Consider the following 17,068-nt stretch of genomic DNA (forward strand, 5'->3'; position numbering starts at 1 on the left):
TATTTGTAGACAATGCTGAACTGTACAGTACATGGATCCCTAAAGGGCTGGAGTTACAAACACTTGCTGAATATCAAAATATTCAGTGGCGAAGTGTAAATATTAGAACTAGGCTTTTAGTTTGGGTAAATGTCAAAATTCAGTTAAACAAAAAAAAAACACGTCTATGACAATTTCTCAATTTTTCTAATGCCCCTGTGTGATTTCTTAAAGTATTGCAGTGGTGAACTAATGCTTGAACCTGAACATCTTTTGTTGTTCTAGATTAAACAAAGACATTTGAAACCTGTAAAAGACATTACATGTTTCTTTGTTTAAATTAAAGCTTGCAGCAGACAGTAACATGTCACTGCTGTTGGAACAAAACCTCATATCTCCGAAATGGTAACTGTAGGAGCAAACTTTCTGAGATTTTTTTGGACCATTTCTGCAGGTCGATTCATTATGAAATTTTAACTGGAGTTTTCAAATTATGTAGAAAAGAAAAAACAACAAAAGTGGAGATACAAGGTTTTTGCATGACAGCAACGATATACATTACACTATAGCAGTGACTCTTTCAGTAAAGAACTCATAGAGCTGCCACTGTTTTCTATTTCTAACAACTGACTGAAACCTGATTAGACTACAGCTCATATTCACAGTCAGTAATGGTCTAAGGCAGAGGTATTGCTGGGGGGCATGGATAAGAATTGAGATAGAAAATTGCAAAAAGTAAATATTTAAACAACCCTGTCATAATACTGTTTTTTATGTAGCTCTTATTGCCCTGCTGCTTTTTATTTTATTTACTATAAAAGTTCTGGACAAATTGGATGATTTGACCTGATTTACACATGTGCTGCAGTAGTTTGTACATTGACACGTTTGTTTTAGCTTAGGGGGTCCCAAGTTCTCAAAAAACTGGAAAAGGAACCTCAGGAGAAAACGTTTGAATACCTCTGGCCTAGAATGACCTTTATTCTTACGAAATTTGGTCCCACTCACTGTAAAGCATTGATTGCGCTGTCACTTCTTAATTACTTTGGCAGTTAATCTGATGCGTCAGTCCAGCTCCTAAAGGCCTAACCAGTGGAAAGCCTGTGAGCTGTGTCTAGGAAGATGCCAGTGCAATTCTGTTTGGACAGTTTTCCTTTTGCCATTTTAAGTTTCCAACCAAAACTTAACAAAGTAATAAGAGTATCACTTGAGGAGTTTAAATGCAACATGCATGATGATAAAGTAAAAAGAACATATTTTTTGGTTCCCAGAAACCACTAGGCTTTCTCTGAAGGCCAAGCAGGCCCTCAGGGTTCCAGGCTTAAAATATCATAGGAGAACCTGTATTGAATCTCAATGTTCTTGCACTGTGTATTATCAGATAACATTACTGCTTTGTTACATATCCTCTGTAATTATGTTCTTATATTATTTGAATGTTACTTTATGATACATATTACAGTATTAATTCCTTTCAACAACACAAGTTAATTGGAATTGGGATGGGTCTACTGTTACCAACACATCCTTTGAGGACCAAGCTGTGCTTTCTTCATACACTTTGAGTCTCAATCCTCTGACTGACACACAGTCACTTTAAGACACACATGAATGAGCAAGCATAGCCTGAGCAGCACCCCGAGGAGCCACAAAGACGTTCATGGCAGACGGAAGACATTCCTCTGCCACCTTCCTTCCATCTGGGGAGAGCTCAGCGCTGTCACCCATGCTAGCATTTCAACATTAGCCTGTGGCACACACACATACAGAACACCACATGTACCACATATACAGATCTGTTCAAAAACCTTTAGACACCTGAGAAAATTACAGTTAAAAGCTATTTAATTGGACAGTAAGTGTTTATTTGCTTAGAAAAACTGATTTTAGAATAATAGAATAAATACAAATAATAGTAATACAACTAGAAGAGGAAAGTTTGTGAGTGAACTTTAAGTTGGCATGACAAAGCAATTGCTATGAAATTCTAGGTGGTTGCTAGGGTTTGGCTATGGTATCCCAGGTAGTTGCTAAGGTGTTGCTAGGTCAATGCTATGGTGTCCCAGGTGCTGCTTGCTAAGCAGGCATATGGCATTGCTATAGCGTACCAAGTGATTGCCAAGGTGATGCTAAGCCATTGCTATAGTATTCCAGGAGATTGCTAAAGTTTTGCTTGACCTCTACTATATTATCCCAGGTGGTTGCTAAGGCGTTACTACAGCATTGCTATAGCATCCAAGGTAATTGCTATTGTGATGTTAAGCTATTACCATGGTATTCCAAGTGATTGCTAAGGTTTTGCTTGGCCTTTGCTATGTTATCCCAGGTGGTTGCTGTGATGTTGCTAGGCCTTTGCTTTAATATCCCAGGTGGTTACTAATTTGTGTGTATACAGATGCTAGTATGTATATGTATCTGTATGTAGCATCTATGAGGGCCAGTTTGAGAGATGTCCCTTGTGATATAACTTGGGGCAGTTAGATTTGAATTTTCTCAACATTTTTCTATTCATTTCCAATAGGAAAAAAATGAAAAACTTATTACTATACTCATACAAGCACTACGATCCTTCAAAGTTTGGTTCGTGAAAATGGTAGAATTATAAAGCAAAGAACAGTAAGCTAGCATTGTGAAGCCAACTCAACAAGCTGTACCAAACCTCTCTTTGTTGAAGCCCAGTATTAACTGTAGTCAACGTCTGCAGTTGCAAAGTCATAACAACATAAATTGTGAACAGCTGGGCTTCAGGGTGGAACTGCAGACAGTTTAGGGTCAACCTAAGAAAAATTATTGTTAATGCTGTTGAAAAAATGTATGCCCTTAATTATTGTTGCCTTATGGCATTATTAACATGTTGGCTTTGACACCACTACCAGGAAGACTTTGTAGTCCCAACTGGTATTTAAAAAGTATGTTTTTTCAAAGGTAAAGGCCTAAATCTTATTCTTGACCACAGAAGCAATTGAGAAAATGCATCAGAAGCCTTATCAGCCTACTAATCTTTTTTCTGAATCTGGTGCACTGTGCTTCAGAAGGACAGGAGTAGGCCTGGAAATGTCACTAGTACCTTATGTTTATCAACATTTACATTTATTTATTTGGTAGATGGCCTTATCCAGAGTGACTTTGACTGGAATTTGATGTGCAGGTGTAGTTCTGAATCATGGTGGTGAGGCAGTGTGAAACTGAGCTCTTTAAAGCCTTGAATATCACAGGGAGCCAGAATCAAAATATTTAAATATCAGAATATTTATTCAGACGTACAAGGAATTTCTCTTGGTGCAGGTGTCAACACAGACAAACAAACTCAAGACAGACTAAGATATACTGCATATAGACATTAAACAGACAGTACAGAATTTCACATTTCTTGAGCTGTCACAGAAAATACACACACTGCAGAGCAGTAGGGCTTCTTCATAACTGCAGTGCTGTGTCTGTCCCATTTTAGATTTTGATTAATGGTGGTGCTCAGGATTTTATAAGAATGTGCTCTACTGACTGTGGAGCCATGTGGTTCCAGTGGAGCCAGTGAAATGATCTCAGTAGAGGAGCTACATAGGAAAACTTCGGGAGGTTGTGGACCAGATTAGTTGTGGACCAGATGAGCTTTGCGGAAAGAAATTGCATGTGAGTGAACATCAGAAAGCAGGGAACTATAATAATCAAGTATGTATTCGCAGTCATTAGGAGAAATTTTCTACAGATGTTCTGAGGTAGGAATCTGCAGGAAACACTCCAAGATTTTTGGCCATATATGCTGGATATCCTAATAGAGAGGCAAGGAGTTTAGTCCTGTCTTACTGGGCCTCAGTTTTACGCAGTGGGTCTCCATCTACAAAGAGATATCAGATGCGGAGCGATATCTTCTGTGAGATTTGAGAAGAGGAACAGAAGTAGAGCAGAGTATTATCAGCATAGATGGAGTAGCCATTTGAGCTCCTCACAGCTCCCAGTTATTTTGTATACAGGGAGAACAGAAGTGGGCCAAGAACTGACCCCTGGGGAACTTTGAGGCGTTGCAGAACCGAGACAACTGCTCCAGGCTGTCTGGTAGGATTGATCATAACATAAGGGAAAAAATACAGAGCTGTGCTGCCTAAGTTCCAAAGCTTTGGTGGTTGACAGTGTCAGAGCCAGCTGACACGTCAAGGAGAATGAGGACCATGAACATAGATTTCCTCCTGGCTGAGCTTGTGAAGAGCTTCTGTGACTGACAGTTGAATGGCTTCCGTGGAGTGTCCAAAAGCTGGATTCTCAAAACAGGACAGTCACCCACTTGGGCCATCCTATCATCTAAGTCTTGGTCATAAGTGGCTGCTCCAGAAATCAAAAGTCAAAACATAGGCACCTGAAAGCAGCAGAATAGGTATGCAAGTCGCGTCGTTTTAAAGAAAAATGTAGGCCCGTGATTGGTCAAGAGTAATGAATGAATGAATGACATAGCATTAGAGTCTTCCTGGCAGAACTTTTGATAAAGCTTCCATTTCTCTGCAGTTTATCCCTTTTTTATACTTTTATATGTCAGTAACATACACAATCAGACAGTCACATGTACATATATATACATACATAAAGCATAAAAATAACATTAAACAACAATAAGTTCTTGCCATTGTTGTCACCAGGCCTCATGATGCATTGAGAAGATCGCATAATGATCACAAAGTGGTTCCAGGTTTAGAAGGGTCAAAAGACCATCATTAACAACCTCCACAATGCTTTGAAAATCCAGCCAAGGCTTGTATTTGGTCTGGTTAGTGTTGGGAAGGTTGTTCCTCTGGAGATGAGAAGATGTGCCAGTGGGAATCTGGTGCCTGTTCTGTGGTTTTGAACACTAATAGAAGGAGTGAAGTGGATCAGTAGTCTGCAGCATTTGTTGGATTGAGGGTGGCTTTCTTGAGGCATAATGGTGAGAGGGATTACAGTCATCACTTCATCCTCAGTGAGTGATTTGAAGGTTAGCAGAGTCAGGCTAGAGTTATGTGTGTGGGTTGCCTCTGCCTTGGATGGATGATTGAAAGAATTGCGGATGTCGCGCTTCTGTTCGAAGTATGTCATGAAGTCAATTGCAGCATGAGACGATTGTTAGTAGGAGGGGGATTAAGCAGAGAGAAGGAGGAAGGCAACAATTTATGTGGGTTTGAGATGCAACCATTGATTTTGGAATGAAAGAAAATCCAGCTTTTGCCACTGAGACAGCAGAAGGAAAGGAAATGAACAGCTCAGGATAGTTGGTCAGATTCCTCAGAGATCTGTATATTTACTTTTCCTCAGCTCTGTTGTAGCATTGTTCTATCAGGTCTGAAAATGTCAGAGAACCAAGGACTAGATCAGAAGTCTTCAATTCCATGCCTTGAATCCAGTTCACTGTCCTAGTTGTTGTAGTCACTGGTAGTTAATTGAACAGTTGTTGGTGTAACCGATTGGCCACCTTGTGTCATACATACCAATGATTACAAAATCCAGACCAGAAGCTGGAGTCAGCTGAAGATCTGTGATCTAGGTGGTTTAGAGCAGGGGTCTTCAACTCCCAGCAAAGTTTGATGATTTCCTTGCTCTAACACTCCTGTTATGGACTGTGGTGGACACCTGGCCTCCAGGCCTAGAATGGAAGACCCCTGGTTTAGAGGTGAAAGGGCAGAGTGAATCCAGAGAACAGGCATAGGCAGAAAGTCATGGTGGAGTCACTGTGTAGATTGAAGTTTCTAAGCAGGACAATTATCTTCAAGAAAGACCAGCCATCTTCACGAAATCAAGACAAACGGCTGCATTTCCCAAAACTTTCACAGCACATTAGCTATTGTTACAGAGCAGTCGGAGCACTCAAAATGATACTACAGCCCAGTATTCTTCAAATAGATGTGGTCCTGTATTGAACAGAAAAATCCAGACAACAAAAAACGACTTCTGAATCAATAGTCCCGCCATTGAATTCAGCAGTAGAGCCCACTTTGTCATAACAAAACTTTTTTAAGCAGCTGATTGACATTAAACTACTACCTTTTATTTTCCTTATACTGATGCATTTCTGTGCACATGTATTAACATTTTATGGTTGTGTCATATATCGTTTTTTGTCCCCTTTCTTGAAGGTATCTTTATTTACCCCCTGGAGGAGGGCGCTGTGGTGGTGGGCTTTGAGGCGATGATATCCACTCAGATAATAACAGTGCAGATCAAAGACAAGGCGAAAATCGATGACTGTTACTTCGACTGCTGCACAGCCACCAATGGAGCCCTACAGAGTGGGAGCGGTGAGGCTTCATGCTTTTCCTTTAGTCTTTAGTGTTCCATTTACCCAAAATGTAGCCATGTTTGGTGTCTAAAGTTTGCTTCTTTGGTTTTGCACTTGAATTATGAGGCTAATGTAGCTATCAAGTATCAAGCCTTGCCTAGATATTGATTAGCAAACTTTAGTCTTGCCCTTGCTGGATGTTCTTTTTAGACAGCAAAGGCTTGCTGATAGTGCACCTCACATGTAGGTCAAATTTGTGCAGTCTCTTTTTAATTGTAGATGCATGCACTTTGACAACAGTGGCAAGAGCTAATTGTAGATCTTGTCATGAAATTTTGGGGTTCATGAAACACTGGGGCGGCCTGGCCTGGACCAGTTGGCTGTGGTTTTAAATTATCTCCTCTTGTAGATCATCTTCCGGACAGTGGAATGATTGATTTCCAGTACTTTGGAAACCAGATAGACATCTACAATCTTCTTTCTGAAGGCCAACCTTTTGAAGAATGACAAACATGTTTATTTCAACTGTCACTTATTAAATTATTTCATGTTAATCCATCAATATTGTTTAAATGAAGATCAGATACCTGGATGTGAAAATAAGTTCAAAAAGTACACTTTTCCTGGGGTGTACTTACTTCTTCACAGGCCTGTATGTCCTACAGTATCAGAAACCGCATTACATGTGAGTTACATTAGCTTTGTAGCTCTGGTATAAAAGTGAAGAAGCACACCTTGGTGTAAAACCTTTTGATGTAATGGATTTTTCATTTCCAACTAGCGCTTTGGCCTCTTGCTGAATGTTCTGTGTGGTTGTCCTTGATTTGAAAAGACTGTCATTAATATCATAAGCCCTACTAGCAGATGAGTGCTAAACTAAAGGGAGGTTTTGCCTTTCATTTCTTAATGAATACCTGCATAATGCGATCCCTTCTTGAGAACTCTTGGTATAAGACACTGTGGCAGTGACTCCACTTCATTCCTCATCAAAGGTAACAGAACACGTAGATTACCAGGTCTGGACAGGGGCTTGATTGGATTTGCAACTGTGCTGCAGGTCAGGTGCTGTTAGACGAGGATTTGGAGCGGAGGGTGCTTGTGGTGAACCTGGGGGTCATTCCCCCTCTGGAGACCGTTAACGTGCTGGTCAGCACGTCTTCTGAGCTGTCGACCCTTCCAAACGGAGGCATCCGGGTCACCTCACCACCTGTCTGCACCCCGAGGGTCCAGCGTTCCATTAAAGAGGAGCAGGCCTTCTCTCCAAGCACAAGCAGGAAGTAAGACCCCAGTTACCTCTTGCCATTTGAGACATTTCAGCAGCTAGCGCTTTTCCATTAGTCATTTCTTAGCCACCAGTGCACACTTGTAATGAAAACTGACTTCTCGGGTATGGTGCTGGGGTTGCTAAGGGCTGCTGAAACACCTCCTGAAAATCACTCAGCACCTCCACTAGCACCCCCTGCAGAATGTTCACATGCAGTAGGGAACCTAGAGATTAAGGCCTTTTTCATTTCATTTCAGGCCACAAATGTAAAAACTCAGTCAAAAACGAGAAGAAAACACCTCTTTGATAATGCTAGCACTATCAGAATTTCTGCTAGCACCCTAATGGGATTTTAGCAGTTATGCTAAGCTTCTGATTCATGTGAACATTTCTGGGCTGTTAAACGTTAAATGTGTGCATGTGAAGCTTGTAAAAGATGTTCTATGTTTTATTTGAAGCTTTTAAGAGATACATTATAATGAGTCCAAAAGTCTGAGACCACACTGAAAATCTGTTTGTTTTTTCATTTAAACTTGGAAATAAACAACAGAAAGTTTAAAATCTCGAAAAATGTAAAACAAAGAAAAGTTATGAAAATTAAACTGAAGATTTCTGGGTCAGTATTCAAATTGAAGCAAATTTACAACACTGCCCACATTAATGCTTTTGTACGAAAGGTTTTCTTAGAGCTTCCAGTGAAGCTTTTGTTCTGACTCTTGGATGGATTTGATTTCCTCATCAGAGGCTTTCACACAAACTTATTGAGTCTATGCCAGGAGTACCAAGTGCATGCTGTCTTTAAAGCAAAAGTGGGGTAAACCAAATACTGAGAAATTCTGAAATTCATGTAAATATGAAAAATTCTACTTTTCACTGAAATTGTTATGCTGATATCATTTGTAATTAAATTATTGTATTAAAGAAAATAAATTAAACTAAATGTAACAACCCCTTAAAATCCCAGGCTTATTAGATACTAAGGCTACAGTAACTACAGGGACTTCATTGCAAACTGGCTGAGCTATTCTTAGGTTATAGAACTGTGTAATAAAACCTTGGGCCCACCTGAGAAGGAGAGTGATGCCCACCTGCCATTTTGGGTCAGTAGGTTTCAGTTACAGTACTGGTTCGGCATCCACAAGTTTGTTTATATCCATAGCCTGTGCTTGCACTGGGATAAGTGAAACAAGCGATAGTATCCTGTCAACCCCAGTGCTGGCACATCACCACAATAACTGGATTTTTTTTTTGGAAAAAGAACATATAATGCATCAGTTGTGGTACACAAACTTCATGAGTGCCATCATAAGCCATCATAAATAAAGAGGAATCAGCTCTAACATCAGTTATCCAAGCTTAGAATACCAAGCTTTTGTGGAAAGCAAGGCTTTAGCTTCACTATGGCCATGACACAAACGCTTCTGGACATTTCAGCAATCTTATGGATTAATTTGTGGGAAAATGGCAAAAACTGTACTGTAGATGATTGTCAACTGACTGGAAAAGCTGCATAACTTCAGAAATGAAGTTTTGGTTTTTAAGTTTTTTTTTTAATTATCGTGCCTTGTAGTTTGAAAGTTATTGTAAAGAAATAATTACAATTATTTACTGTTTAGTAGCTTCTTGATGTTTCTAAAAGTACCCTGAAGTATTGTGTCATCATAATATTTGTCTGCACTATGTATGTTATTACTGTATATAAAACTAACAAAAATTATCAATATAAGTGATTCCAAACCTTTGAATTGTATTCTAAGCCCTGTATGTATCTCTACCAGTTAAAGGGGACAGTACGTCATGTTGTAAGTATTGTGCTGATATTGAGAAGAATAAAGCAGTGAGATCAGAGATTTGTTTTATTTTCTTGTTGTTTGACTCAGGAGAGACAAACACCACTGTGCTCTGGGTTCTCATGAGCAGATGGCCTTGAGCGGCCAGCTGTGTCTGGCCTGGCTGTTGGAGGAGGAGTCCATTAATTCCATCGACTATGAGTTCAACTTTCAGCTGGAGATCAGAGGGCCGTATCTGTTGGCAGGTCAGAAGCTTACATAGTCTACCTGTTATTCACACAGAGAGACAGACATAGATACTACAGATACATAGAGAGTTGCCAGAAAATATTTTATGGTAGTGACAGTTCTTAATGTTAAACACCGTTTTTCAGACTTTAAAACAGTGGGATCTAACTACCCACGTTGTGGCCATAAAGGACAGGGATGCAGTCTCACTTCCTGCTCTAAAATGCAGGGACGTGGCTAAAATAAGACTCCGCCTATGGACTAAAACTCTTCGTTTCAGTAGTGACATGAAAAAAATTATAATAGATTTCAATGGATTCTAACTAGGCCTGGGTGATATCTAAAAATAATTAGCACAATATTTTCTAGTTTAAAAAATTGTGATTCTCGATTATATTGTGATCGCACTCGCTGCTGGAGGAACTTCAGGATGCAAGAGATTTCGAATGCCATGTTCACGCGCGTATTTTCATTTTTGGTTGTTACAGCAGCTTTTTCATTATTCAGCTAACAACACGCAGCTAACACTAAAGCTGTACGAAAGATACAGCAAATTTTACTTAGTAAATTGCACATAACCGAGACAGTGGGAATTTATTCTGCTATAGCATTTTAAAGGCCCCATTATGCTTTGAACAGTAGAAGTGAATAAAACATTATATGTACATATTATTTAATATTATTCATCATCTTTTTCTGATCCTGTTCCCAGCCGTAGATGGGGATCAGAAGAACTTTCTCTCCAGGTTAGCGCTAACTGCCCCATGGTCATACGCACTGTAGCTTGGTTTTTTTACTGTAGTGAGTCACATGGAAGCAAACAGAGGCTCCAAAGCATGGCAGCATTTATTTTAAACTTAATGTAAATTCAATGCAAATCAAAATAAGTAGAAAGTAAGGAGCCGTGTGGCAGGTAAAGCTAGCATTGCAGTGTGTAGCTAACACAGGCAGCTTCTTGGCAAACTTCTCTCTTTCTTTCAGAGAAAACTTTTGTGGAACATCCCTGCACACGTCTTAAATGTGAACCCCAATTTTCCAACATATTTAACCCAATTTTCTCCCCTAATTTGATCATGTGCAAATCCACCCACTAGCTAGGTCTCCCCCAAACACATAATATTACCACCAGCGCTAAGAGGGTAAAAGCTAGCACAAGCTTCCTTCAAGGCATGTGAAACTAGCCACTGCCTCATTTCGAACAGCTGCTAACCAAACGTCATTGGACAGCTGAACGTGCTTGGAACACTAACTGCCAGTTCTGTTCGGTTCTGTCTGATAGATAGATAGACAGACAGAGAGACAGGCTGGCTGGCTGGCAGACTGATCCACACCACATGCTGACTGAAAAAGGCACATTTTTTCTTATCATGTCTCATTCTGTTTGATATGCCATGTCGTAGAATCAATATTTCAGAATAGGATGTATGATAAAGTGTATTTCGATAGACGAATAGTCAAATCTGTCATTCACATACAGATTCCCTCATACATATTTAAGGCTTAGGTTTTTAATCACTAGTAATAACTGCGTTGCAGTATTTGCTCTTTGAAGACAGTGAATTGATGTCCTTGGTGTGGTATCTTCATGTCCAGGCCGCTGTGCAGCTACTGGTGTTACATGCTTTGGCTGTGTGTTTTGTGCAGGAGTGGAGAGCCCCTCTCATGCCATCCGGGCCGATGCTGACCCATCTGCCCGCTCTGCTACCAGCATACTGGTCACCCTGGCAGACAAATACACGTACGACTGTCCTGTGGAGATCCTCATCTACCCCAGTGGTGTGTAGCACACACATACACACAAACCAGAAACATGTACGCCCATAAATAGACATTTACACACATGTACACATACACGCAAACTCATATACACAGTTAAGCTAGTCTATTATACCTACAGATGGTTCTGGTTTAGTGGTTTAGTGGCTGTTGATGTGACTGTATAGTCTGATTACAGCTTGAAATATAATGAATACCATTCATATAAGGCTTAGTCAGGTTCAGACATCTTTATGTATATATATATATATATATGTATATATATATATATATATATACACATATATATATATATATACATATATATATATATATATATATATATATATATATAGATATATGTATATATATGATATTTGTCCAGTTTGGATTGGGTTCATATTTCATGCTCACATTTCTGGTAACCTTTCTGCCTTCTTTTGGTTCCACCTTTGGTTTAGTGGTGGTCAGGCTGGGCTCGGGTTGGGACACAATTTTGTGAGTCTACAGTAAAGGGTTTAGACAGAAATTTGTCAGGCTAAACTTGGGCTTAGTTAGAATTTTCAGGCCACAGATGTGCATATATTCAAAATTTGTTACCATGGTTTGGGTTGAATTCAGGCAGAAAATGTTTCTGAAAGTCTGATCTGAATTTTGTCAGGCTACACTCAGATTTAGACAGCATTTTGTTGGGCTACAGTTGAGTTAACAGAATTTTGTTGGGCTACAGTTGAGTTAACAGAATTTTGTTGGGCTACAGTCGAGTTAACAGAGTTGTTTTGGGCTCCAGTCGAGTTAAAACAGAATTTTCTTGGTCAGGTTTGGACAGAATTTTGTCAAGCTACACTTGTGGTGGGATAAAGAACATAGTAATGCTATATTTAGGTTTCGTTTGAAATGTCAGGCCCCATTAATGCTCAAAATCTAATATGACATCCACATTTTCAATGTCATAAACCTGGGATGTGATTTCAGGACGTTGTATAGCAGGGGTAGCAGGTATAGTCATGTTTTTCTGCTTATTCATCCACAGTAATGGTCATCTTCAGACTTCAGCACATCATTCATGGCTCACTGATGCCTCTGTGAGATGGAGAGTAGATGACCCTCTTGTATGGAGTGGTTTAAAGGCATGCGTACTGAACGTTCTGCCTGGATCTTATTCTTGTCCTGATATGACCATGGTATAATTGCACATAATTAGAAGTTCTCAGAGTATCTGATATTACAGCATCCTCATGACATGCCAGCTCAGTGTAATCAGTAGTGAAGGACTGTTTTAATATAGCTGTAGTTTGCTCTGGCAGTTATATCTCTGGAACACTGTATCATATTATGCTCAGGATGAGCTGCAGAAGGCTTCACTGTTTTGATATGTCAACTGTACAAGATCCAGCTTTCACAGCCGTAGAGTAGTATGGCAAAGACAAATGGCTTGGGATTGCAATCTTGGCGTACAGATGGTGTTGTTTGTTTTAGAGTACACTCTTCTTCTGCTTGCCAGAGGAGAAAGAGGCTCGCTTGGTCCGCTTATTTTTTCTCACTCTGTACTGCAGTCTCTTGTACTGAAGCAAGAACAACATCAAGGATGCTTTTCTGAAAGGATAAAGAAACTAGAAGATCATATGTCTACTGGCATCACACCTCTGTTTTGGTGATATTACAGAGAGTTCTATGTTGCTGCAGGCTTTCAAAGCAGCTATGAGGGTTTGTTGTGAGGTTTTGCTGCACTGCCTATCAAAAGTTTGGCCACACAAAGCTTCTCAGAATAGTTTTGATACAAACGCGCTAATGATTCTTTGTCAATTTGGTATAACAAGAAGTTAAAGGCTACCAGGTTAATTACAAAAAACAGTAAATATTTGTGACCATATTTGGAGAAATATTGGGGCAAATCCTGTTATGGGGTCAAAATGCAGCATGCATATTTTATATACCTCAAATAGAATGTGGTCATCTTGTTGGCCACCTTGTTGTCATTTTGTATTCCCATAGCAACCTTGTCTGCGAATTTATGGCCTTACCCTTCAGAATGTTTTTGCCGCATAAAGTTACTTTTTGAGTATTTTTAGATTACTAAATTGACTGTTTAAGTCACAGAATTTACACTTATTTTATTAACTTTCTTCATGGCTATAATTAAGCACCATTTTGAAGCATGTAAACAACAACTTGTAATGAGAGTTAGCCAGTTAGTACGAGCTAGTACAGCCTCCACACGGTGGGGTTAGTTTCAACACAGTGTTCCAACTAAGCCTTCCAGAGAAAACATGAGAGAAGCCAGTATCACCATATGAATTCAGCTCATTTTTTCAAGGTTTTAGTCAGAGCTTTACCAGAAACGTACTAGGATGCATGCTTGCCTACGCAGAAGCTTAAGGGTCCCAGGTAATTTTTAAGATTTATTAATTCTCCCCCGACTACCTGGGCCTACCCAGATTGATCACAGGCCCACCCAATCAAACAGGGAAAGAAAATTTATTAAGCGATTTTTTTAAGATAATAAAAATTGCTGTCACTTTTGTATGGCAAATTAAAATTATGCTCTTCACCAAGCTCTGCCTTATTTTCTCAACCCTCCAGTCACTGCACAGCTACCGTTCGTATCCACCATTGCTTCAGGCCTCCGGTTCATTATGAGCACGCCAGTGTTCATATGTCAAGGTTAAAAGATGTAACTGATGACTTCTGATAGTGAGATTCCATCAAGTAGAGTTATTTCTACTCAGCCAAGCTGAAAGAAACATTGTTATCATTAGTTTTCAGTGAATTTAGTAATTACAGTACTCTTTTACAACAAAGGCTAAACTGGGCATTGTGAAAATGTCGGTACAAACATTTAATGTTAATGTTATTTCAGTGCATCAAAGGAGAGACATGAATGCACTATAAATGTTTTTCACGCCTGCCATGGCAATATGTTTTTGCCTTCAATGATTAGGTTTTTTAAGTTTCCTGTGTTGTTTTCTCATCTTAGTACATCTCAGCTTCTTCTTTTTTGCCAGCTTATTTGAATTTTCCATTCCACCTTAAATAGTGCAGCAGTTACAGGTGCCAGAATGTAACTGTGGCACCAGTTAAGGTGGAATATAAAATTTTAAAAAGAATCTGGCGAATAAGGAGATCATTTTGACTTAGTTAGGGAATCGACTGCCTTCTCAGTGCAGTGTTCCAACCTTGTCTGGCCATGGCTTTTAGTGGTTTGGTTCTGGGCTTACGTTTGTACAGTAATGGAGCAATGATGAATGGCAGTGACAGAAGAAGTTGACTGGCGGCTGTGCTGAGTGCATCTTCTTTAAAAACAAAGGTTTTCAGTTTCTGGTACTGTATGTTACTACACCCCTAGGGCCCACGACCACATGTACACCCAGGGCCTATGAGCAGGTTAAAAAACCCTTGTAGGAATGTCATATAAATAAACTACTGTACATTCTAAATTTATATTATGCTTATATTTGCTGTTCTACTTTGTAGTTATTAAAATGAATTTGTTTCAAACTGCCTCTTTTCACTAATCATGTTTATTTTAATGCATGTTTTTACTGTATTTAGGTTGGATTGCTTGCTTGGTTCAGACAACATTAAATGGTGTTTTGCATTGATTTACCAGACTTTTTAGTGACTGTTACAACTAACCTCCCCAGTCTGTTACTGTTAACCCTGCCCATGGGGTAAGTTGTAATGTTTGCACTTACTCGACCTTTGGCTGAATTGTAAATAAATAGTGGCTACTGCAAAAAAAATCATAAACTTACATTGCAAACATTATAACTTACCCCATTGTCGAGATTAATTGTAACAGACTGGGGGGAAGACAGGAAAATTGTTGAAAATTGAACTATTTAAAGTAATAAATACATTCTGATTAAGCTTACTTTGGCCATTCATTTAGCTAAAACAAAATGCACTGCTTTTAAAATGGAAAAAATCTCTTGTTCAAATTTGAGCAAATAAGACAAATGTGATGAATCATAATTGACCACACAAACTAATTATTTTAATTGTTTGACAGCCTTATTAATTTTATGGAAATGTTACTTGTTTCACCAGATTGTGTGGGCATAACAAGCATATGCCATGGGCACCCAAATGCCCACATGCACGTAACTAGACACTGTGCTCATGGGTTTTATAGCCGTATTCAACCCAGTGTGACGCACATGCTGCAACACCCTGGTGCACGCCACACTCAGAAAGTCCTGACCACCTGTGGTCACACAAGCCATCCTGATATTATAGAGCTGGGCAGTTGGTGGTTTTCTGCAGGCACTCAAAGCTGAGGAGGACACGCACACACACACACACACAGACACAAACACTCTGTTCTCTAACCTGTGTGTTAACAGCACAATAGAGCCTCTTGAAGCCAACCAGCCTTAAGGCTTCCCCTTAATGCTTCTTAATGCTTCTGCACACCCCCGCTGAGTGTGGGCCGCTTATTAGATCAGAAACTATTGAAACATCATTCCCCGCTCCGTATCCTCCCTCGCCGCTGCCTGGTGTGGGCTGCTGCGCAGACATCTTCAGGCAGCTGCGAGCTCTGAGGCCGCTCGCTTTTTCCTGCCTTCCATTCTGCCTTTATTATGCTCTCCTCCCCCAGCACTCGCTCGTATTGACCTCCATCTCTTGTCGCAGTAAGGGAGAAATGAATCTGCCTGTTCCGACCTCCCCTCCTCAAGACTGACTCGCAGCCAGCGTAGCACAACCAAATCCAGCAGAGTGTGTTATGGTGCGGGAGGGCCAATAGGTTCCCCTGCTGAGAGCCAAGCCTTTTTATTTGATTTCAGACCCATGAATTCCACAGTTATCATCTCACATTTTCTTTCATCTGAGCGAATCACACTGCTTCATTTTTAACCCAGCAAATTTTACAGTATTGCTTCTGTAGCAGCCAGTTTTGTAATGTTATTTATAGAAATGGTTGGACAAAAAAATCTAATGCAGGGGATTGAAGGGGACCTTCTGTGGGGGTTCAGGGGCATGTAACATGGTTTGGTAAGCTAATTGGTGGATATCAGGATGTGCATTCTGACTGACTTTGATATTCGAGTATCTGTAAGTGTTCATGAATGGATTTTTGGTTAACCGCAGGTTAACTTTGTAGGGCTGTAGGATTACATTTGCAGGTAACGGCACTGGTGTCGCACAAAAACATAGAAAATTTCCTGTTGGATGAGTAAAAGACATGTCTCTTAAGATGAGCTGATGAGTTAACAGAGCTAACAAGCGTCATGTTGGATGCTGATGAGGACTCGGTGTCTCCTACACAAGGTATTCTCACCTCAGTGGATGATGTGCCAACATGTTGTTTGTCAGAGAAATATATTTACATGGTTTCTGGACCTAGCTAACATCAGCTAGAGCAGCTAGTCTAGTTGGCGATACAGCCATGCTATCTCTGCCGTCTTATTCATGTCTTTAATAGCGAGGACTTGGCAAAGCGCTCACATTCAGGCACTCATGTTTCAGCAAATATACTCACAATGAAGAGAAAAAAATTGTCATGTTTCTCTGAATTGAACTGTAAATTTTCTCTGGTGATTCAGTACTTGAATACTGGCACCTCGACAGTTAACTGAGTACTTGAGTACCTGTGCACATCCCTTGATGATATAAGCTTCCATTATTTGTTAGCTACCTAAGCCTCGTAGCTTTAGTGCAAAACTAAAGAACCTAACTTAAGACACCAAACAAGTCTTGGCTGGTTGACATTTGAACTAAGCGAAAATTACATGAATTGGGTTTTTCACCAAACCATTCCTCAGGAAACGTCACAATATTGTAGTGTTTTGATCAAATACTGTTCTTTTATGT

The 17,068-nt window shown here is 39.8% G+C and overlaps 1 protein-coding gene across 1 annotated transcript in view; it reads left to right on the forward strand.

Moving 5' to 3' along the window:
- The window catches only part of vwa5b1 (von Willebrand factor A domain containing 5B1), a 93,668-nt gene that overhangs the window by 11,568 nt on the left and 65,032 nt on the right, over positions 1-17,068 (forward strand). The window contains exons 3-6 of the mRNA XM_036591535.1: positions 6,075-6,236; positions 7,275-7,494; positions 9,362-9,516; positions 11,144-11,275. Of these exons, the coding sequence (XP_036447428.1) occupies positions 6,075-6,236; positions 7,275-7,494; positions 9,362-9,516; positions 11,144-11,275 (669 nt within the window). The remainder of the gene's footprint in view (positions 1-6,074; positions 6,237-7,274; positions 7,495-9,361; positions 9,517-11,143; positions 11,276-17,068) is intronic.

Source organism: Colossoma macropomum, unplaced genomic scaffold (genome assembly GCF_904425465.1).
Source record: "Colossoma macropomum unplaced genomic scaffold, Colossoma_macropomum, whole genome shotgun sequence".
NCBI classification, from domain to species: Eukaryota; Metazoa; Chordata; class Actinopteri; order Characiformes; family Serrasalmidae; genus Colossoma; species Colossoma macropomum.